Source organism: Passer domesticus, chromosome 2 (assembly GCF_036417665.1).
Source record: "Passer domesticus isolate bPasDom1 chromosome 2, bPasDom1.hap1, whole genome shotgun sequence".
NCBI classification, from domain to species: Eukaryota; Metazoa; Chordata; class Aves; order Passeriformes; family Passeridae; genus Passer; species Passer domesticus.
Window position 1 is genome coordinate 112,586,882 of NC_087475.1, and position 22,625 is coordinate 112,609,506.

Genomic DNA, 22,625 nt, shown 5'->3' on the forward strand with positions numbered 1-22,625 from the left:
AGATGCTTTTGTTTTACAAATCCTAACAGCTTCTGAGCTTAAAGAATCTTAATTCAGCAAGCATTAAAAATGCATCAAAATGCCACTGTGTATTGAGTTAAGCATCTATTTAAACACTTTGCTACACTGAGGCAAAAACTCAACAACATAACCTCAGCTAATGAAAAGAATCACTTGTGATATTTTGCAACATATCAAACAAGGAATTAAACCTGGTACCCTCTGCAATCTTGGGAGGCAGATGAAAACCTGCATCCTGTTTGTGGCTTGCTGTATTGGCAAAGAACATATAAACTTGCTTGCTCAGGACAGGAATGAAGCAAAGTATTGAAGTTATTGCTCCACAGAGCCACTTGAGTCCTTATCTACGGCCACATACGTTTGTATGTGTGTTATACAAACGCTGGGTGTCTCTAACAAGCTTCTGCCATTCAAAGAACATATATCGCAGATCACCAATTAACAGAATTCAGTCACACTGGGAGCCAATCTGCACTGTATTTTAGGGAAGCTTGCATTTTCTCATTTTCTCTTTCAAGTTGCCCTTTTAAACCATCAACAGACCGTCTATTGCTTTAAAGTTCAAATCAACTCATCAACAAATTACTTGCTCATGATTTTGACCAATTATTTTTACAAGGCTGAGCATGCTATAAATACTGAGGAAGGAAGTGAATATTAAAGATTATATAATCCTAATATAAGTATTAGAAATTATATTGATCCTGGAACACCTTGCAGATGAAAGTTTAAATGTACAGTATTGTTGTGGGGTGACAACAGCAACAGAAAAGCAAGCTGGTGCTGCACTTACAAACCAGAAACTAGCATTATTATCACTGTGCAGTTTTCAGTGAAACTTTGGGTGAAGTCCATGCACTTTGGTTGATGTGAGCACTGGGGATTAGCAAGGCTTGTACAGACAAATAAAGACAAAATAAAAAGAAAAAATATCCCAGTGAAATAGGGTAGGAAAATGCAATGGAAATTTGGTCTGACAACCTTTTAATGTCATCACAGAGATTGTTAACTTTAATTTGCAGAAAGCTAATCTCAAGGGAGGAGCTGGGATGCTGCATTACTGTAACTTAGGGTGGGAATTAAGTTGCATGTTTGTCACTAGTATTGCTTACTCAGCCTGAATTCACCTGTTCCCAGAGGTGAGACACATACCAACTTGCAAGATTTGGTTATTCCCTACCTTTGCCTCCCAGTTCTTCAGAATAGCAGGAATAAAAAGAGGATGTATGATCTTTGGAAGGAAGGTCAGGTCTCTCAGGAAGTATTTAAGGGGATTGCTACGGCATGTAGGAAAAAAAATTAGGGAGGCCAAAGCTCAGTTTGAACTTAATTTGGCAACTTTTGTAAAGAATAATGAGAAATGTTTCTACAAATATATTAATGGCAAAAGGGTAAGACCAACCTCTGTTCTCTACTGGATGCAGGAGGAAACTCAGTAACTGCAGATGAGGAGAAGGCAGAAGTGCTTAACATCTTCTTTACCTCAGTCTTTAGTGGGAAGACAGCTTGTCCTCAGGACAACTGTCCTCCTGGGCTGGCAGATGGTGTCAGGGAGCAGAATGGTCCCCCTGTTAGCCAGGATGAGGCAGTCAGAGAACTGAGCCACTTGGATGTTCATAAATTCATGGGCCCAGATGGGATCCATCCCAGGGTGATGAGGGAGCTGGCAGATGAGCCTGCAAAGCCGCTCTCCATCATTTACCAACAGTGCTGGCTCACTGGTGAGGTTCCAGATGACTGGAAGCTGGCCAATGTGACACCTATTCACACAACGGGAAGGAGGATCCTGGAAATTATAGGCCAGTGAGTCTGAGCTCAGTACCCGGTAAGGTTATGGAACAGTTTGTACTGAGTGCCACCACACAGAACTTACAGGATGGCCAGGGTGTCAGACCCAGCCACCATGGGTTTGGGAGGGGTAGGTCGTGTTTGACCAACCTGATCTCCTTTTATGGCCAAGTGACCCACCTGGTGGATGCAGGAAAGGCTGTGGGTGTTGTGTACCTGGACTTCAGAAGGCCTTTGACACTGTCTCCCACAGCACACTCCTGGAAAAGCTGCAGCCCATGGCTTGGACAGGGCACTCTGTGCTGGGTCAGGAGCTGGCTGGATGGCCGGGCCCGGAGAGTGCTGGTGAGCGGTGCTGCACCCAGCTGGGGCCAGGCACCAGGGGTGTCCTCAGGGCTCTGTGCTGGGGCCTGCTCTGCTCAATGTCTTCACTGATGGCATGGATGAGGGTGTTGAGTCTATGGTTAGTATGTTTGCAGATGACACTAAGCTGGGAGCATGTGTCAATCTGTTGGAAGGTAGGAGGGCTCTGCAGAGAGACCTGGATTGGTTGGATGGATGTGCAGAGTCCAATAGGATGACGTTTAATAAGTCCAAGTGCTGAGTTCTGCATTTTGGCCACAATAACCTCCTGCAGTGTTGTAGGCTGGGGACACTGTGGCTGGACAGTGCCCAGGCAGAAAGGGACCTGGGGGTTGACAGGAACATGAGCCAGCAGTGTGCCCTGGTGGCCAAGAAGGCCAAGGGCATCCTGGCCTGTGTCAGGAGCAGTGTGGCCAGCATGAGCAGGGAGGTCATTCTTCCCCTGTACTCAGCACTGGTGAGGCCACACCTTGAGTGCTATGTCCAGTTCTGGCCCCTCAGTTTGGGAAGGACGTTGAGACACTTGAGCACATCCAGAGGAGGGAACAAGGCTGGTGAGGGGCTTGGAACACAAGCCCTGTGAGGAATGACTGAGGGAGCTGGGGGTGTTTAGCCTGGAGAAAAGGAGACTCAGGGGTGACCTTATCACTCTCTACAACTACATGAAAGGTGGCTGTAGCCAGGTGGGTCTCTTTTTCCAGGCAGCAACTGACAGAACGAGAGGACACAGTCTTAAGCTGCACAAAGGGAAATATAGGTTGGATATTAGGAAAAAGTTTTTTACTGGAAGAGTGATAAAGTACTGGAATGTCTGCTCAGGGAGGTGGTGGAGTCACCATCCCTGGAGGTGTTTAAAAAAGACTGGATGTGGCACTCGGTGCCATGGTTTAGTTGAGGTGTCAGGGCTGGGTTGGACTCCATCTTGAAGGTCTCTTCCAACCTATTGGTTCTGGGATTCTGTGAACCCTGTGGACAGAAGAATCTTGGGGTTCATAGAGTTATCGTGATATACACTTCTTCATACAAATCCACAAAACTAGCTCTGTGGGATTAACCTGATGTCCATCTAGGTCTTACACTCAGATTAGCCCAACAACACGGCTGTATGGAAGACAAATGTAGCAGTAAAAAGAATCATGGAAGCATTTCAGACTTTAGATATTCTCTTGCAAATAAATTTTTCATAGCAGGAAACATGCAGGAGTACATTGTCACACTAACAGTACTCTCAGAAAATTAAGGCATATCAACTTTCACCTTGGAATGAGACTTACAGTCCACTTCCAGAAGCAAACAGAAAAAGTTATTTTATACCCACTATTACGTGAAAGAAAATCCTGTATTTAAGATACAGCTTTGAAGACGCAGAGAAAAGCAACACTAACACACAAAATTCCTTTAAGAATAATTTATCAGAATACAGATTATATGTTCAACACTAATACAGTATATAATCCCTGTTAAATGTTCTATAGACACACTTGGAAACATACTGTGAATAAGACCTGAATAATCAAGAGGATTATTTAAAATATATATGTACACTTCAGAGGCTACTGTGCAGGAAGAACAGTTTCAGGGATTTCTGCACTCTACAACAGAAGATAATTTTTGAAATTTCCAAGTAGTAATGTAAACTAATTTTTATTTTTAAAGGAAGTGCTTCTAGTTTTACTACTGGGTTTTGAAAACTATTAAGTCTATTTTCTTTCCATTACATGGAAAGCACTTAAGAATAAGTCTCCACATAAAAACCACCATCCAGCAGACCTCAGTAAGTCCACTTTATAAACAAGCCCTTGCCTTGATTTCATTTCATTAGGATAGCTCCTATGCAAATATACACATATCTAGATGGTAACAGCCATAACATACTTGTATAGTGCTTCAAATGATACAACCAATATCAACAGAGACTTTGGTCAGCTCGGAAATATGTAATGGCTAATTTAATTTTAATCTGGTCTGGCTTGCTCAGAGCCCCAAAAAGGAGTTTAGCATGCCAGTACTTCTGTTTCGTGAAGCAATTTGGAGGAGAAAAGGTCTTTCAATACTGGGCAGAACATACAATTTTCTTATTAGTAATGTGAGAAGAAGTAATTTTTTCCTACTGAAACAGATTTTCAGTGTTTTAAAATTCACTCTAACATTATGCAATCATGGTCCTATAGTATTACTACGATTGAAAATGATCCTGTTCTCTTTTTTCTGTGTTTCCTTGTGTCAGCAGGAACATTTATATGATCTGCACCACAGATCAGATGGCAGTTATCTGGACTAAATCTAACCCGGGTTTATTTTAAAAAAGATTACTTATCTGATTAACTCATTTATACATTTCACTGTCCCTGAATGTTGGTGACTGCCAAGTAAAGTCAAACCAATAGGGTGCAGCAGTTATCTTTAGAATTAGCTTAAATGACTACTCAAAACTGCTTCAGCTACAGAGCCAAGGTAGAATTCAGGCAAACAATTAATGCCAAATAAACAGAAGTTATTATGATTGGTCAGGAGCACTTGATGACAGGACTGCCTCATGTAAAAGACAGCTTTAATCCTGCTCATACTAAACAAAGAATCCTAGAGCCCAGGACAGGACTTTTTATGTGAAGATACATAAAGGATGTATCTCAGCTGAATTCTTAAAACTACAGCAGTATTACACCTGAAACAATCCTCACTTGCCATCAGCATTTGTAATTTCACAGCTGCTCTACCTACTTTTGAACAGGATATATTTGGTGAGGGAGCCTTTACCCACTTCCTACCACCCAGTTTTTTGTATCCTGTTTATTTTCTAAGATTTATTTCATTTTTACCTAATAATGTCTTCTGACCCATACAACCTCCATCAAATTATTTCATTACTTGAAAAGCTTGTGGCTTTTACCATTACTTCTTCAACTACCTGAGAGGAGGTTTACCCAGGTGGGGATTAGCCTCTTCTCCCAGGATGAGAAGACAGGGTCTTAAGCTGTGCCAGGGAAGTTTAGGTTGTACATTAGGAGGAATTTTTTTCATGGAGAGGGTGATTAGATATTGGATATTGGAAGGGTCTGCCAAGGGAGGTGGTAGAGTCACCATCCCTGGAGATGTTTAAGGAAAGCCTGGATGTGCTCTGGTCTAGCTGACAAGGTTATGATCCGTCATAGGCTGGACTCAATGATTGCAGAAGTCTTTTCCAACATAATTGATTCAGTGATTCTGTGTGGGATCATCCATGAGGCTGCTGAGCAACAACATCCTCCTAGAGCCAAACAAAAGAAAATAAGACAGGAGAACACCATTACAACCTCGATGTCCACCCTATGGCTGGTTTTAAGCAGAGAGAGTGTAGCAGATGGGAAGCAGCCCCACGTGAAGGTACACCAGCCCTGCCCTGCCCCATTCACCCCTCTGTGAGTTTCTTCAGGGAGGGAAACTAAGGGAAACTGAGTCACAAATGATCAGAACTGCAACAACGAGGCTGGCTGGAGACCTGCGGCTGGGGACCAGGAGCTGTGAGCAAAGAGAGGGGGGAAACCAGTCCTGGAGTTAACAGGGGAATGGGAGGTACTGGGCTTGGAGAGTGGGGGTCACATGGGAAAACAACGTAGGGCTGCAAATACATGAATGAAGGAAAAGGGATAATGTGGCAGGAGAGAGCAGGGAGACCAGGCTGGCACGAGTAAGTTGGACTGAAGAAGAAAGAGCTGTGGAGGAGAGAAAAGTGCTTGTTTGTGCAAGAAATGTTGTGATGCCCCTCCTGCACTGGGTTTGGAGTGGCCACGGTGTAACACGTGCACGCTGTAACACGTGCATGCACACTTGGCGTCATACATGAGCACATGGCATCACATGTACGGCACAACACACACATGTGCTGTAACACACGTGGCATTACACACACGGTGTAACAAATACACACATGCCGTAACACACACACACACACAGGGTAACACACGCATGGCATGGCATAGCCCACGCACACGATGTAACACACATGGTGAAACACCCACACGGTGCGTAACACAGCCACACACACGGGGTAGCACACGTGGTGTGACAGACACACAGTTAACACACGCATGGAGTAACAAATACGCACACGCCGTAACACACACACACACACGGGGTAACACATGCATGGCATAGCCCATGCACATGATGTAACACACATGGTGAAACATGCACACGGCGTGATGCCTGGACAGAGTAACACAGCCACACACACGGGGTAGCACACACGGTGTGAGAGACACGCAGTTAACACACATGGTGTGATGGACACGCGGTTAATACACACGGGGTAACACACACACGAGGTAGCACACACACACACGGTAACACACACACACACGGGGTTAACACACACACACGGTAACACACACAGTTACACACACGGGGTTAACACACACACACACACACACACACACACACACACACACACACACACACACACGATAACACACACGATAACACACACGATAACGCACACACGATAACGCACACACGGACCCCGACACGCCGCGCATGCGCGCCCCCGCCGTGCCCGCCGCTCGCGCGCACGCGCAGGGCCGTGCCCGCCGCGGGCGGCCGCGCGCGGTGCAGTGTGGGAAGGAGGTGGCCCCGGCCCGGCGGAGCGCGGCGCTGAATCCTCCCGGCCGCTCACAGCACTGTGGAGCCGCTTCCCGCCCTGCCTCCCCTCCGGCCGCCGCCACCTCCTCCTCCTCCTCCACCCCGCACACGCACCCTCCCCCCCCGCCCCCCTCCCGCCGGCCCGCGGATTTAAAGGGGCAGCGGCGCCGGCCGGGGGAGCCATGCCGAACTTCTGCGCGGCGCCCAACTGCACCCGCAAGAGCACCCAGTCCGACCTGGCCTTCTTCCGCTTCCCCCGCGACCCCGCCAGGTGAGACCACCTCGGGAGGGGCGGGCTGCGGGAGGCGCGCCCGGCTCGCCCCCCCCAGGCCCCGCCTGTCTGCGGAGGCGCCGTGCCGGAGAGCCGGCTCCCTTCCCGCTGCCCCGCGCCTCCTCACCCGCGGGCCGGCGGCCGCCCGCACCTCCGGCGGTGCCTGCGGAGGCCGCGCTCGCCGCGGCGGGGCGGGGCCCTGGGACCCTCCGCGCTGTGGCGGCGGCTGCGCCTGCGCCGGGACGGCGGCGGCGGCTGCGGCCCCTCGGGGGAGCGGCGGGGACGGAGCCGCTCCGGGATGCGGGTACCTGGGCGGGACGGGGCTGCGGGCTGCCTGCCTGGGGGCAGGGTGCGGCCGAGCGTGAGGCGGTGCGGTGGGGTGTGTGGCTGTGAGAGGTGGGGGAGCTCTGCGCTGGGGGGGTCCGGGCAGGCTCAGCGCTGGCACAGGCAGTGAAGGTCCGTCAGTGCTGCTCTGTGTGTCAGGCGGGTGGGACACTGCTGCAGCGGGGAGGAGGAACTGTCACAGGGATGCTGGGATGGTAGCAGAGCATCATGACCAGCAGCAGAGGTGATGGGAGAAATTCCCAGTGGGTGAAAAGCAGGGGTGGTGTACTGGTAGAGCAAAAAGTGTGTGAGTGACAGTGAGCAATACTATGAAATACAGTGAACAGACACAGTGAAAAATACTATAAAAAATAAATCATGCACTTAGACGTAGAAACCCTCATGTAAAGGTTCACCCTTAAATCACAATGACACTCTTTAACACTCTTAAAATCATTTGATTTAGCATGATGCTCACAACATTGAATGGGGCACAGACATAGAGTAATACCAGTTAGTCTTTTCTAACAGCTGGTAGTTAAGGCTGGCCTTTTCATGATTTTTACATGATATTTACTTCCTTCCTTCCTTGAAGCTGCTTGACCTGATTTTTTGAAAAATCAAAACCCCATGGGAATTATGCATACGTAGTATTTTCTAAGGAAACAGACTCTCCAAGCAATTTCAAATGAAGATAGAAAAAGCTTATATAGGTAGTAGCTGCTCTCTAAAGTTGTGATTTTGGATACGTTGTGATGTTCTCCTGGATGAATGCAAGGCCTTGCTGTAAAGGCTATCCAGACCTCTTGATGTCTAGTACATGCAAGATATTGTAATACAATCCATATTCCATATGCTTTTGCTTTAATAAAAACTGAAATCGAAGTGCTTGTTTACCTACTCTTATTCTGTCATTTTCATGATTTGCTCTTACTGTTGTCTCTTTCTACCATCTGTCCTGCGAGACCCTTAAGATCTCACACAAAGGAATGTCTGCAGTTTGTGTGGAATTGAAGAAAATTGGCACTGTCTGAGCTTCAGTCTTAGTTTGTAAGAAGTCCATGCTGTAAAATGTGAGTCACATCAAGCTGTACAGAATTCATCAGCAGGTGGCAGTTTACTGTGTGAAGAAAATACCCTCTTCAGTTTATAATTTTTTCATGGAAGGACATTTTGAATGAGTGTTTTCCATGGTAGCAGTGCAGAGAGTTACTTAAAGATGTGTGACTTTACATTTTAAAGATTAAATTTTTAAAAACTCTATTTTATAAACTCTAGGATGGTTTGTGTTGGAAGGAACCTTAAAGCTCATCTCATTCCAAGCCATGGACAGGTGCACCTTCCATTAGACTGCCTTGCTCCCAGCCAACCCTTGGAACACTTCCAGGAATGGGGCAGCCTCAGCTTCTCTTGGCAACCTATGCCAGGGCCTCCAAACCCTCACTGTAAAAAATTTCCTTCATATATCTAACCTATATATTCATATATTCTATTTTACCAAGAGCATTTAGAGACTGATAAATCCGTGCATCCTTTTGGTTTACAGACTTGAGGGTGTTTTATTCTATGGGTTGGTCTACAGTAGTCTGTGGATGGAAATGAAAGTATGTTCCTTGTACTGCTTGCTCTCACTTTTGTGGGTCAGACTGGGATGGTGAGCAAAGTGCATTGTCCCAAAATGTTATTTGCCCTTCACAGCTTACAGTGGGAAAGATGAAAATAAAATTGTTAAAATACATCATCCACTACTCATTTGATGTGAGAATGGTGTATCCAGTTTCCTTACCTAAAAGCTTACAGCAAATACGTTTATTTTATTATTTCTTTGTTTCACAGGAGCCTCTGGTAGGAGCTGGACAGTGTACTAAAGTGATTTCTCTTGTAAGCTTGGTAGCTTCCAGCAACACTTGTATTTCAATTCCATTAAATACATTCTTTTCTGCTGAAGTAAAGGAACCATGCTTCCTTCAGTAGTGTAGATGTATGATGCCCTCCAAAAGCTGATTTAGAATTAGTGCAGTCACTCATTAATTACATCTCCACCAGGCTGCTCTTCCTAATGCAAGTCAATTCAGCCTCATGGGCATTCACCAAGGGTTGCAGAGGTTCTGCTTTAAGCACCTCTAAGTTTCTCGTTCCTGTGCAGCCTGTGTGTCATTTGCCATTCATGTATGAGCATCCATTGGAGAATGGGACTAGATCCAAGTTCTCTAGAGACTGATCATGCGTATCTCCCTGTAGGTGGCTGAAGTGAAACACTACCTGAGCAGCTACAGTGTGCAGAAACACTACATCATGATGCAGCTCACTGTTGAAGGGAATGAGAAATAAAGTTATGGATTTAAAAAAAAAAATCTCAAATATGCGTATTTAAAATATTTTATTTGCAACTATATGCTCTTGTGGGGATGGTGCTTGTGAAGCATGTTTAAGAATCATGTTCATTTCATGTATACATGGTTGTTGGGTGACTTGGACCTAAGTTTGCTCCTTTTCATGGTAATTGCTGTTGCTGCTTGTTGCGGTGTGTTGTCATGGTGTGCCTCAGTTTCCCAGTCCCTTCCCTGAAGGGTGGTGTCAATCACCACCTCTCCTTTCCCCACCCTTGACCCCTGCTGGGCACTGTCCATCACACCAGAAATGCCAGAGAGCATCGAGTGATTGGCAGGTTCAGAGGATGCTCTCCACCCTCTGAGGGGCCATTGGCCCACCCAGGTGTCCCTCTCACCTGAGACCCCCTCCCCCTGTGGAGGTGCTCCCTGTGTTCCCTCCCCTGCCCCTCTCCCCAGGTAAAAGGGCAAGCACACGACTCGGTGCGAGTTCTGTTGGAGTTGTTGCAGGATTCAGAGGCCATGCGGCCCAAAATAAAAACTCTGGATTAAAAACTCTCCATCAGGACCCACTCCTTCCTTCACCTTGCCTCAAAGGTTTCTCCAGCTCAGGGAGGCCTGAGGAGTGACCCTCTTCTACCAACAAGCCCCAGTCCACAAGCACTGGAGCTCGTCCTGGACTTGTCCCCACGTGCCCAGCTGTGACCAAAGGTACTGAAGAGCATCTCTGGGGAGAAAACTCCACAGGTGCCGCTATTTGGTCAGCAGCAGAGACCAGGCAGACCAAGGCAGACCTGTTCAGTAATATTGGTAAACTCCAATAGCTGCTATTGCTTTTAACATAGGAATTATTCCCTGCTGCTACAGCATCCAGTTGAGTTGAGTAGTAAGACTCCGGGCAGTCTTGTGGATGTAGGTTTTGCATAAGGACTTCACGAGCTCCACAAGCCTGTCTTCTCATGCAGAAATAGTTCAAAAGGCTTTGGAGTAACCTGGCAATCCCAATGCCAGAGCCAAAGGTAAAGCTCTTTTTATAGCTTGGAAAGCCTTTTCTGTTTCTGAACCCCATTGCACAGGCTCCCCATCCTCTGTCTTGGTAATGTTAAGGAATCCATTCAATGCTGGCAGCTCAGGGGCAACTGCAGCACCAGCTGCAGATGGAGCTCTGGTGGCAGCAGCCAGAGGCAGGGGACACTGCTGACCCTTTGCACAGCAGTAGGGCACAGGGACCTGTGGCACAGCCAGGCACATGGACACTCCAAGACACCGCAGGGGCCGACAGCACCCAACTTTCCCACACTTAGACTGGTGAGAGGACTTGGACTTGTTTGGGTTCCCTCCCTGGACGCACCATCTTGAGCTGTGATTTTGTTGCTGCACTGTGATTACAATTATTTTAAAGATTCATGTGACTGAGATTGTGCTATGGGAAACCTGGGGTCAAGCCACTAAGGAAATCCGGTCTGACTGTCAGAGCTGCCAAGGGGTGCAAGTGTGACTGCCAGGGTGGCTCCTGGGTGGCCCAACAGGGAAGTTTCCTTAGCAGCACTCTCTGACAATGATTTACTGAACTATTTTACCCCTGGTATATCCAGTCTGCCATATCTTTCTATCTTGAAGAAATCCTTGCAATTGGGTTTTTATTTGTTACTGGTTGAGTAACCACAGCCTGGTTACCATAGCCTGGACCTCTCCTGGGTCTGCTAATCTTTGTCCTCTTGTTAACATAAATCCTAAATATTTTACTTCCTGACAACACAACTGAAGCTTAAAAAAAGATGCACAGTGACCTTTTCTTGCTGAAGCAGTGCACATACAAGTAGTATCTTTCAATCTTCATAAGCCTTGGTGGGAAGTAACAATTTTACATATTCTACAAGTATCAATTTACATGGTAGTTTTATACCTTACTATTCCATTGCAGTGGGTGTCAGCATTCTCTGCATATTTAATGGACCTAACGCTCTACCTCCTGAAGACCAATAACAAAACTTTAAAGCATTTTCTTATATCTACATTTTTTTTTTTAATTAACTGAAGTTTTTTCCTTTTCTTTTTGCTGAAGTGGCTATATAAAGTCTTAGGCAGCAAAATCCCAGTTTCCTGCTCAGACAGGACACTTTGCATATCTTTGTCCTGGATGAAAATGAAACTGTGTCCTCCAAATTAATAACATTGTTTCAAAAATTAAAAAGATTTCATGCTGCTAAACTGAGTCACAGGTCATGCTTGCCATTTATGAATAACACCGTTTCTTCTTGAGACAACAGCATTCTCTTTGTTCTAGAGAAAGCAATTTACCATCTTCTTACCTATATATATGTACATATCTAAAATATGCCTTAATAAATATACTTAAAAACGCTACACAAAATGACCACCATTATAAGCAAGTACTAGTCCACAGAAAATGCCATATTTGTACAAAAAACAGTGTTTCACCTGATGTGCACTTGCTGAAGAACCTGCTTTTGTCAGGGTGCATCAACTTGACACCCTGACAATCCACCAAATAGCTACAACTAAATCTGTAGCTGCCAAATATATTGCAACGGAAGGACTTGTGTAACAATATATGGTATGCATTAGTTGAATACTGAAAGATTTTATAAAAGTTAATACAAATTTTATTCTAAGATCTTTCTAGTTGCTTCTTGGATAATACCATGCAGCGCAATGTAGCCACATTTCTCTTCACAGAGAAAAGCAAGGCACAAATTCCCAAGGATATTCTGGGATTCATGTTCTCTGAACCTCAGAGAAAGGAAAAACAATACTTATCTCATTTGTTGTGCCTGTGTTGTGCCAAAATAGAATGCAATATGGAGATTGTTTACCCAAAGTGATGGTGTTTTGTTTCCTTGGTTTATCAGGACCGAGCTTGTGTCTGTGTTGGGACTGGCGGCAGCCACTCATGAGTTGAGTGCAGTTGAGTGCTTGGCAGATTCAGTTTAGATATAATATAATATAGAATAGAATTATATAGTATAATAAAGTAATTAATTAGCCTTCTGATATCAATGGAGTCCTCCTCATCATTTCTCCCTGCTTAGGGGTCGCTTTGATTACTATAGAGCTGTAGTGGGTGATCTCAGGGGTCTGACTTCCTTTTTCTTTGTTATTCCATTCCTCAGAGAGTGTTCTATTTGGAACCAAACTCACAGTGAGACTGAAGGGCTGAATTCAGACTCAGATGGAGTTTTCAGGTTTGAGTTCAGTCATATAACCTGTCATCTCCTTTTAGTCCTGTAGCTACCTGAGAGAATGTCAACATTTCAGCCTTTGCCATTAGAGCTTCCTAAATTTCTAGAACTCTGATTGCTGATATGCTGCTCCAGTGGGTTGTGAAGCTTGGTGCCCATGTCTGATCCGTGATATGAAAGGGGGGAAATTTAAATTAGGTATTGGGAAGAAACTCCTCCCTGTGAGGGTGGTGAGGCCCCGGCAGAAGTTGCCCAGACAAGCTGTGGCTGTTCCATCCCTGGGAGTGTTCAAGGCCAGGCTGGATGGGACTTGGAGCAGCCAGGTCTAGTGGAAGGTGGAACAAGATGGGCTGTAAGGTCCTTTCTAACCCGAACCCCTCTAGGATTATGTAGTTGGGATCCTCAAACCAGAGCTCTGAACACCAAGGGCTTCTTTTGGATCAGGTGCTCAGGTGATGCCTTAAAGAACCTAGAAATAAAACAACATACCCCAGAGATAATATTAGTATAGGAGGCAACACAAAGGCTTGTCTTCATTGGAGCCCTCCAGGGGCAGATGTGGAAAAATACCCACAAAATGCCCACCCCCATGGGTGAATACAGTTTTAAAAGTTTAGCAACTCAGCATAATTGAAAAAAATCACCAATTAGAGACATAAGAGGTGATGCCATTTTCCTTGGTCCAACCTTCTCTGAATCCTGCCCGTGCCCTCCTCCCACCTTCCTTAGATGGGAACTAAATGATTGTGAAAATGTGTCTTGAAGAGCTGTTTTTTGGCCTTGGTTCCCAGACAGAGTCAAGATAGGATAGGGGGCCTTGGAATGTGGGGTTTTTTCTGCTTAGGGAAAAGGTAGGGTAAAGTACTGGGAAAACTAGCTACAAATAGAACAATAGGCTACAAAGTTACAAATATATGTGTAAGAATACAACGAGTGTATAAAAGAAAACAGGCAAAAATCATTTGGCATCACAGACAGTGTTTATTTCAGCACAAAAGGCAGCAGCCACAGCCAGTTTTTGTGAACTGTTGAAGAACTTTGTAAGGGAATGATGCCTTGAGAGGCTACCTAGAACAGAGGCTAGACAGAGTTAAAGGAATAAAGCAGGTATTTATTAAAAAGGCCTTCAAAGAATACACCTTGGGCAGTACAAGAGCCTGGCTGAGGCTACGCCCATGCTGGACAACAGGTCACATATTTTCACACTTTTGCAAGTTTTGGTGCATTTGCATATTAGGGTTAATTGTCCAATTACAGCTGCAGGTTATGAAGTCCCAATCTCCAGACTGCTCTCCTCAATTTGCTGTTGTTTATAGGTTTTGGGCCTGAAGCTCCACGGGTGTCCTTGGTTCTCAGGCTGGAAAAGGATTATTTTGTCCAACTAAACTGTGAGGAGAGCTTGCTAACACTTCATAGGAAGTTCAGAGTTACATATTAATGCAGTACAGAATCTGGATAATATGAAAGTTAAAACTTAAGGCATCAGGAAAGGAGTATTGGGTGGTTAATGAAATCTGTGTGAGACTCATTTTTGAGTAAGGCCCGTCTGAAGAGCTGGTGGTATCTCTTGCTGTCACTCATTGATCTGATCCTTGACTATTACTAAGTACTGCTTAGTACTTACTAGGTACCTACTTAGGTTCTTTGGTTGGCATTAACATGGGAGGGCAAGAATTCAGGCTGATGTTTGCCTCCCCTTGACAACTGTGTGCCAGTTCTGAATGCACCATTCCTGCCACCAGTTTGATTGCCTCAAATCACATTTCCTGCCTCCTGTGATTGCCAGGAGGTGATTCAGGGAGTTAACATAATGTAAGGAGCTCTGGCTTTGCTCCCTCTCAGTGTTTGTCAGCTTGCCTGAAGCACTGAGAGAAGCAGGTAAGACCATGGGGTCAGGCTCTTTCTCTGGACTGAAACCCTCTCTACTAACTATAGAGGAGGCTGATCAGCCTCTGTGACCACATTTAATGAGTTGTTTAATAGTTGGCACCCACTGAGAAAGTCTGAGAGCCAGAGTCAATATAATTTACACACCACAGGTCTCCCACTTTAGAAGAGTGTTTATATAATTTGATTAAGTAAAGAAAGCTCCCCTGTTCTCTTTTTGGGGTGATTGCACTGCCAAGACAAAAGTGCAAGATCTGTTGTGCCAAAAATCAGATGATTTAAAACATTGTTTTCTTTCCTTAAGTCGTTACTAAGCATATTCTGTATGGATCTCCAAGAGCAATATTAGAAATGGTTTTGATTTATGGAATTTGCAGTCACTGTTATTTTAATACTTTGCATGAGTAAAAAATTGAGATTTGCTGGTTCAACCAGCAGAGATCAGAATCAAAGATTCCCCTCTTTCATCTGCACAATTGCCCTTTACTGAGGTAAAGCAGAGGTGAATCCAGTCAGACCTGTGATTTCCTCATCTGGGCTGCCCACCAAAACATCTGACAAGACAGCCTTTGTTCTTATATTGTTCAGTAATCACTAGTTGTTTTTGTCCCTCCTTACTGCTAGAAACAATAATTTCACGTTTGCAGTCAAAAGTGGTAGTGAAATTGCTTTCTTCTAACTTCTAGCAACAGAACAAGTAACTTTGTTGCTCAGAGAGTGATGGCGTGTACCCAGTTAGGGGAAGTTGAAGCTGACTACTGCATTTGCATCAATTACTGCAAGTGGTTTACTCACCAGAAGAGACAGTCTCTTACATACCTAAATGGAGTCCTGTTAGTAAAGGAAATAATTCTTTATCTTTGTGGTATATCTTGCAGAACTAATCCAAAGCAAAAGTAAATACATGTAAAAATACATATCCAAGGAGAATTTTCTTCAAGCGTGGAAGCACTGTCTATGGAATGGTTGCTTTTCTATTTATATTTCACTTTCAAAAATCTACTCAAAACTCCCCCAGTGACCACAATAAATAAGAAGAATTGTATATTTTGATGGGAGGTGGAAAAGACAGCTATCTTAAAAACTGCCTAGAAAATGTTATGACTTTAGACTACAAGCACATCTCTTTGGTTTTTAATTTTTCTTTTTAAAAGCAAATTCTTTAGAATTAAATAGTTAATGTTTCATGAGCAACCGCACTACAGTCTGCTCTCTGTGTATGTGTGTGTGCATGACAAAGGCAAGGATATATATATTCAGGGAAAAGACTCCTGAATTTGATGGGGTGATGTTAAGTGGTGAGCAAAAGCAGAAAAAGTAGTTTTTACAAAAATTTGATGGGATGTTCCAAAGGAAGTTGTAAAGAACTTTCCCGAGCTTTTCTAGGCCACTTGCACTCACTTGGGCTCCAGTTTTGAGTATGGTTTGAAATTGTAAGGGAGTTTGTTTTATCCTAAGATTATCTAATTCTTCTCCTTACATGCAGATGTCAGAGATGGGTAGAGAACTGTCGAAGGGCAGATTTAGAAGATAAAACTCCAGATCAACTCAACAAGCATTACAGATTGTGTGCTAAACACTTTGAGACTTCTATGATATGCAGAAGTGTAAGTAAAAACAAGCATTTGTTTACTGCACCTTGCAAAATATGACTGACATGTTTCACCAGAATGCTGCCTTTTAATCTTTCAGCTCCTGGGTAAATTGTCCCTAGGAAAATTAATTTCTTAGTCTTAATTGGGATCACTGCCATTGTCTGGGGCTCCACACAGGCTCTCAGCCATTGAAAATCATAATGAAGATGAAGAACAGTCAGAGGAGAGAGAAAAAGTGGTGCTCCTGGCAGTTTAATGTGCTTGTTGAACACTGTCCTTCACTGCAGTGCTTTCCTCGTTTCACTAGAGATTACAATATTCTATAAGTTTATTGGGTGTAATTTTGCATATCTCTAATTATTTAAACTTATTAATGTCCTGTTCCTGAAGTGTGTACATGGTGTGATTTGATTAAATTACATTCTGTTGTGGCCACAAGATTTAAACACTCTTCACATCTGTCAAGCTATAATTTCCTGTTACATTTTCATCCAGCTGTTCCAGGCACTGTTTTCTGTTAATGAAATAATAGCTTTCAGTTCTTTTTGTCAACAATATGATTTTAACAGCTTGTATAAGAGTAAGAAAGGGTGGACTTGGGACTTTGTATCAAGTTTTAATTTCTAGGCTGAATTTTACTCTGGTACCTAAGCAAAATGGATCTTTTAGTTATGAAGGATAATTAAAATATGCAGGTCAACTCTGAAGTTCTAGTGGTATTACATGTGATGAGATCTTTAATTAGCCAGCATCCCTGAAACAGATGAAAATTGGAAGTAATTATGACTCTGAAAGGAAACACTATGAAACTGGGTTTGTTTGAAATGTATTTCTATCTAATGACAAGATGACATCAGTTACAATTTTGTACTTAGTAGAAATTAGCCAGTATAGGCAACCCAGGTTTACAGTATACCCAAATACAACATTTTACTTTAAATATTTTTTTAACTGGGAGCACTTATATGATCATCTAGAAGTTTTTACCGATAAATTTTCCCTCAATATGATCTTTCACAGTAGTGCTTTTTGGACTTCTTAGTTCTACAAAAAGAAGCAATTGAACATTTTCACAATGAAATGTTTCTAGAATTGTGAAATAAGTGATTAAACCCAAAACACAATAGTAACAAAATGTTTTCTTTCTGATGCATAACCATCTTTTTATCCAGAATGTTTGTTTTTTTACAAAATCATAATATTGCAGTAAATTAAAATTACTGTATCCAGGGTCTTTCATATAAAGAGAATAGGGACAAAAAAGAGGATTTGTAGTTTGGATTGGAGTTTTCTGTAATATCTGTCTTCCTATTTTCAGTGTTCTCTTGATATCCCTGAAATGTAAATTACATAGCTTACCTTTCTCTTTGGTAACATCAAAAAGTCAACCCGCTTTAGAATAATAACATAAACAAGAAGAGAAGAAGAGAAAAAAAAGGGGACAGTGCCTGAAATTTCTGAAAGAATTCCCAAGTTGAGATGTCTGTTTCCTTACAGAGCCCATACAGAACGGTTTTACGGGATAATGCTGTGCCAACTATATTTGATCTTACAAGTCACCTGAACAATCCCCACAGCAGACATAGGAAAAGGATAAAAGAGCTGGTAAGTTTTTAATGTAAAATTATTGGTTTATTATTAAAAGAAAAGATGACAAGTAAGTTAATGTGAAACTTTCACACAAAAATGTGAAATAAATATATTTAGCCACTTGAGTGTTTGTATTTTCTATGCTGCCTATTCCTGTATCTTTTTTGTTGATTGTAAATTAAATGCATGATAAAAAAATTATCTAAGGAAATCTTGAAGAAATAATCTGGAAAATTAAATGTGTTGGTCCAGAGCTGATTCTTTCATCCAAATCAAATGTATAGTTTCCTTTTCCTTGTTACTACAGTGCCAGCTGAACACAACTGAAGCTTGATATCCCAGAATTCTTCCTGCATGTTGATTGTGGTCTTTGGTTCACCCACTTAACTTCTGAAATCTGAATCAAATCAGACATGCATGTTTTAGCTTATTGTTGTGAAAAAATGATCCATGGATAAAAGCAAGATTGAGAAATTTTTTTTGTCGGATTGTGTCTTGTGTGTCGTTTAGGAGAGAAAGTGTCTCCATGGTTGTAAGTATACTGACAATTAAGAGGAATTCCACTCCTAATCTCTGTTTATACTTGAAAAATTGCAGACAATTTCTAAATACTTCTTTGTGAATTTGGTTTCATCTGTTGACTGAAAATGGAGTTAAAGATAGTTCTGTCTACTGGCAGCACATTACCAAATAACAATAGAATCTATTTACTAATAATTATACATATTGGAGAACCTCCTAATACAACTGTTCTCATGTAGTTAGTAGATACATGTCATGGCTGTAGTAAACTACCTTAAGAAACCTCATGGTGTTAGAATTTCTAGCACTTTTTGGCAGATGTTAACTGGTATCATCTACAGTGTTTGTATCCAATCTTGATATGTTAATATTTTTAGGTCACGTGTTAGACATTGTCATCAAAATAAGTTCTTTTTGTTTGTTTTTTTAAGAGTGAAGATGAAATAAGAACATTGAAGCAGCAAAAGAGTAAGTGATCAAAATAATTGAGATAATAGCTTTATTTGCTAAGGCTGATGAGGTAATGCAGGACTCATAACTATTAGTTTATATATAGCAGGAGGATAATTTAGTTCCTTCTTGATTCAGCCAGCCAGTCTAAATTGTTTCCAAAATATTAATTTGCTTTTAAACTGGAAATATTCTTCTCTGGACTCTTAAAGGTAACTTAAAGGTAATGGGCAAGTAAATGTTATATTTTATTTTTGACACTTACAGTGTTTTCATTTTCTAGTTGATGATGCTTTTGAACGGAAACAGGCAACTCAAGAATCAAATGAAAACAATGAGCAAAATACTGTCTCAGAGGAAGGAGGGGAAGAACAAGAGGAAAAAACTGTCCCCTTAACACTGGAAGAAAGAGAAAACAAAGATTACCTTAAATCATTATTTGAAATTTTGATCTTAATGGGTAAACAGAATATTCCATTGGATGGCCATAATGTTGATGAACTTCCAGAAGGCATTTTTACTTCAGATAACTTTCAGGCTCTATTGGAATATAGAATAAATGGTGGCGATGAAGTTCTGAGGAAACGATTTGAGATGACTGCAGTCAACCTTGAGTATTGTTCGAAAACTCAGCAGAAACAAATGCTTGAGATCTGTGAAAACTGTGTTAGAGAGGAGACACTGAGGGAAGTAAGAGACTCGCACTTCTTTTCTATTGTCACCGATGAAGTAGTAGACATAGCAGGAGAGGAACATTTGCCAGTGCTGGTGAGGTTCGTTGATGATTCTCACAATCTAAGAGAAGAATTCATAGGGTTTTTACCATATGAGGCTGATCCTGAAATTTTAGCTGTTAAGTTCCACGCAACTATTACTGAAAAGTGGGGTCTAAACATGGAGTACTGTCGGGGTCAAGCCTACATTGTCTCCAGTGGATTTGCTTCTAAAATGAAAGTTGTGGCTACAAGACTCTTGGAAAAGTATCCACAAGCTGTGTATACGCTGTGTTCCTCATGTGCCTTAAATGTTTGGCTGGCAAAATCTGTTCCTGTTGTTGGTGTTTCTATTGCATTAGGAACAATTGAAGAAGTTTGCTGTCTTTTTAACCAGTCTCCACAATTACTAGTAGAACTGGACAACACAATTTCTGCTCTTTTTCAGGACAATGATGAAAAGGGTAATGAGTTGAAGAAGATCTGCCGTTCTCACTGGACAGGCAGGCATGATACTTTTGAGGTATTAGTGGACCTCCTGCAAGCCCTGGTACTCTGCTTGGATGCTGTGAGCAGTGACTTCTCTGTCAGGTGGAACAACTTCATTGTTGGTCGAGCATTTGTACTTTCAAGTGCACTAACAGATTTTGATTTCATTGTCACTATTGTAATTATGAAAAATGTTCTGTCTTTTACAAGAGCATTTGGAAAAAATCTCCAGGGACAAACATCAGATGTGTTCTTTGCAGCTGGCAGCTTAACAGCAGTATTGCACTCTCTGAATGAAGTGATGGAGAATATTGAAGTTTACCATGAATTTTGGTTTGAGGAAGCCACAAATTTGGCTACAAAACTGGATGTACAAATTAAACTCCCAGGAAAATTTCTCAGGGCACAACAGGGGAACTTCGACCCTGATATGACATCAGAAAATTACTACAAAGAAATCCTAAGTGTCCCAACAATAGAGCACATTATTCAAGAATTAAAAGATATTTTCTCAGAACAACATTTAAAAGCTCTTAAATGTTTATCATTAGTGCCCTCAGTCATGGGACAGCTCAAATTCAATACATCTGAGGAGCATCATGCTGACATGTTCAAAAATGACTTGCCCAATCCAGACACACTTTCTGCTGAGCTTCACTGTTGGAGAATCAAATGGAAGCACAGAGGAAAAGATATTGAACTTCCAGCTACTATTTATGAAGCACTTCACTTGCCTGACATAAAGTTTTTCCCTAATGTTTATGCATTGCTTAAAGTCTTGTGCTTACTTCCAGTGATGAAGGTGGAAAATGAGAAATATGGACTGGGACGAAAGCGCTTAAAGGCATACCTGAAAAACACCTTGACAGGGCAAAGGTCAAGCAACCTTGCTTTGCTGAACATAAACCTTGACATAAAACATGACTTAGATTTGATGGTGGACACTTACATTAAACTCTATCCAGACAAAGTGGAATTTCAAGACTGTATTCCTTCAAACAATTCTGAAGCAACAAATGATGCCTAACTTTTTAAGCTCTAACCAATCTATTGAAACAGCTTCTTCTTAATTAAGTTTCAAAGCTGGGGAGAAAAACCGGTGAAATCTTTAACAAATCACTGCAATTGTGTTTTCATTTTAGGTCTTGGGCTGAACAATCTGTTGTCAAAGACCTAAATTATGTGTTATTAGTCCATACTAAATGTGTTTGGCAAACAAAATCAAGCCTGACACAAGCCCATGCTCTTGGCAGAGGTGCTTTCTACATCTGATTGGCTTAACTAGGTGCTCGTTTACTTTATTGCATCGTGGAAAAAGTACATTATGATTGTAGATCTGATGGGGCTGTTACATATTCACTGATTAATTAGGATAAGAAAGAAATTCAGACTATTAAAAAGAGTATAATCTACTTCAGTTCTGTTACTTAGGATTTTTTTAAAAAACCCAAACATTTAAGAAAGTCTTTGATGTACATTTAAGTGGCATTTTGGAGAGTGGATTCAGCTATTGCACGATCCCCATGCTGTGGACAGGTCTCGGTGTAAAGTGAATGTCAGTGATACAGGGGTACGTTTATGGTTTTGTTGGAAGAGTCAACCTCTTTAATCTCTTGATGACTGTTTACATTCCTTTGTGTCAGACACAAAACTTTTTTCTTAGGCTTAACAGGCATGGCAGGAGTATTTAAGTTCTTAAAGGACACTAAAAACTTAAAATTTTTTCCACAAATGTTTAAATCTGTTTGCTCTGCCCCAACTCTGACACCATCCATCTTATAGTATGTTTGTTTGTAAACTCCTTCTGGAAAGATTAAATAAAGAGTTTGTTGTTTGTCTAGAAGTAAGATTGGAAATATTGCTGTTATTTTTTGTGAGAATGAAACATTTTTGTACAGTTTATGGAAATTTAAAATAAAATGTGAATTGCTTTTTACATAGCATTGGCTTTCCTAGTAAAGCTGTGCCTCTGGAAATGTGTTCTGTAAAGGTGCCTTTTTATTTTAGCAATTTTTTCTTCATTGTTTCTGCAATTCTAGTGAGGGGCATTTTCTGAAGACAGAGGAAACTTGTGTGGTAGTACCACTGGATCTGCATGTTCTTCAAGGTTTTTAAAGTATTTTGAGATAGCACTAACTACAGTGCTTTCACTGATAGAAGTTCTGACAATCAGGCAGAAAGAGATTAAATTTGAAATGGTTCAGAATTAAAGTTTTGCAGCTATCCTGATGCATGACAGGTTTATAACTTATTTATCAAATCAAACATCAAAAATCAAATGGCTTGGGTTGGAAGGAACGTTAAAGCTCATCCATTTCCACCCCCTGCCAAGGGCAGGGACACCTTCCACTAGACCAGGTTGCTTCAAGCCACGTCCAGCCTGGCCTTGAACACTTCCAGGGATGGGGCAGCCACAGCTTCTCTGGGCAGCCTGTGCCAGGGCCTCACTGCCCTCACAGCCA

The 22,625-nt window shown here is 42.3% G+C and overlaps 1 protein-coding gene and 1 long non-coding RNA gene across 6 annotated transcripts; one reads left to right on the top strand and one right to left on the bottom strand.

Moving 5' to 3' along the window:
- Positions 1–3,453: 3,453 nt before the first annotated feature.
- Positions 3,454–7,257, bottom strand: LOC135294900 (uncharacterized). Its single transcript, XR_010356883.1, has 2 exons — positions 7,026–7,257; positions 3,454–5,419 (listed from the first exon to the last, which is right to left on the bottom strand). It is a non-coding gene; the product is annotated as an uncharacterized LOC135294900 (long non-coding RNA).
- Positions 6,599–22,103, top strand: THAP12 (THAP domain containing 12). 5 transcript variants are annotated; one of them, XM_064410835.1, is made up of 5 exons: positions 6,599–7,409; positions 16,291–16,411; positions 17,897–18,004; positions 18,943–18,979; positions 19,245–22,103. In XM_064410835.1, exons 1-5 carry the CDS (start codon positions 6,685–6,687, stop codon positions 21,188–21,190), a joined length of 2,937 nt encoding a protein of 978 aa, XP_064266905.1. In that variant the 5' UTR covers positions 6,599–6,684; the 3' UTR covers positions 21,191–22,103. The 5 variants fall into 5 exon arrangements, with proteins under 5 accessions (XP_064266905.1, XP_064266906.1, XP_064266907.1 ...); XM_064410836.1 differs by having other exon boundaries at positions 6,599–7,364; XM_064410837.1 differs by having other exon boundaries at positions 6,853–7,060.
- Positions 22,104–22,625: the final 522 nt, after the last annotated feature.

Excerpts from the sequence above, each read along its gene's own strand:
- THAP12 (XM_064410835.1), top strand. The coding sequence starts at position 6,685 with ATGCGCGCCCCCGCCGTGCCCGCCGCTCGCGCGCACGCGCAGGGCCGT. Across the intron at positions 18,005-18,942 it reads GGAAAAGGATAAAAGAGCTG|AGTGAAGATGAAATAAGAAC; the intron begins GTAAGTTTTTAA and ends TGTTTTTTTAAG. Across the intron at positions 18,980-19,244 it reads AACATTGAAGCAGCAAAAGA|TTGATGATGCTTTTGAACGG; the intron begins GTAAGTGATCAA and ends TTCATTTTCTAG.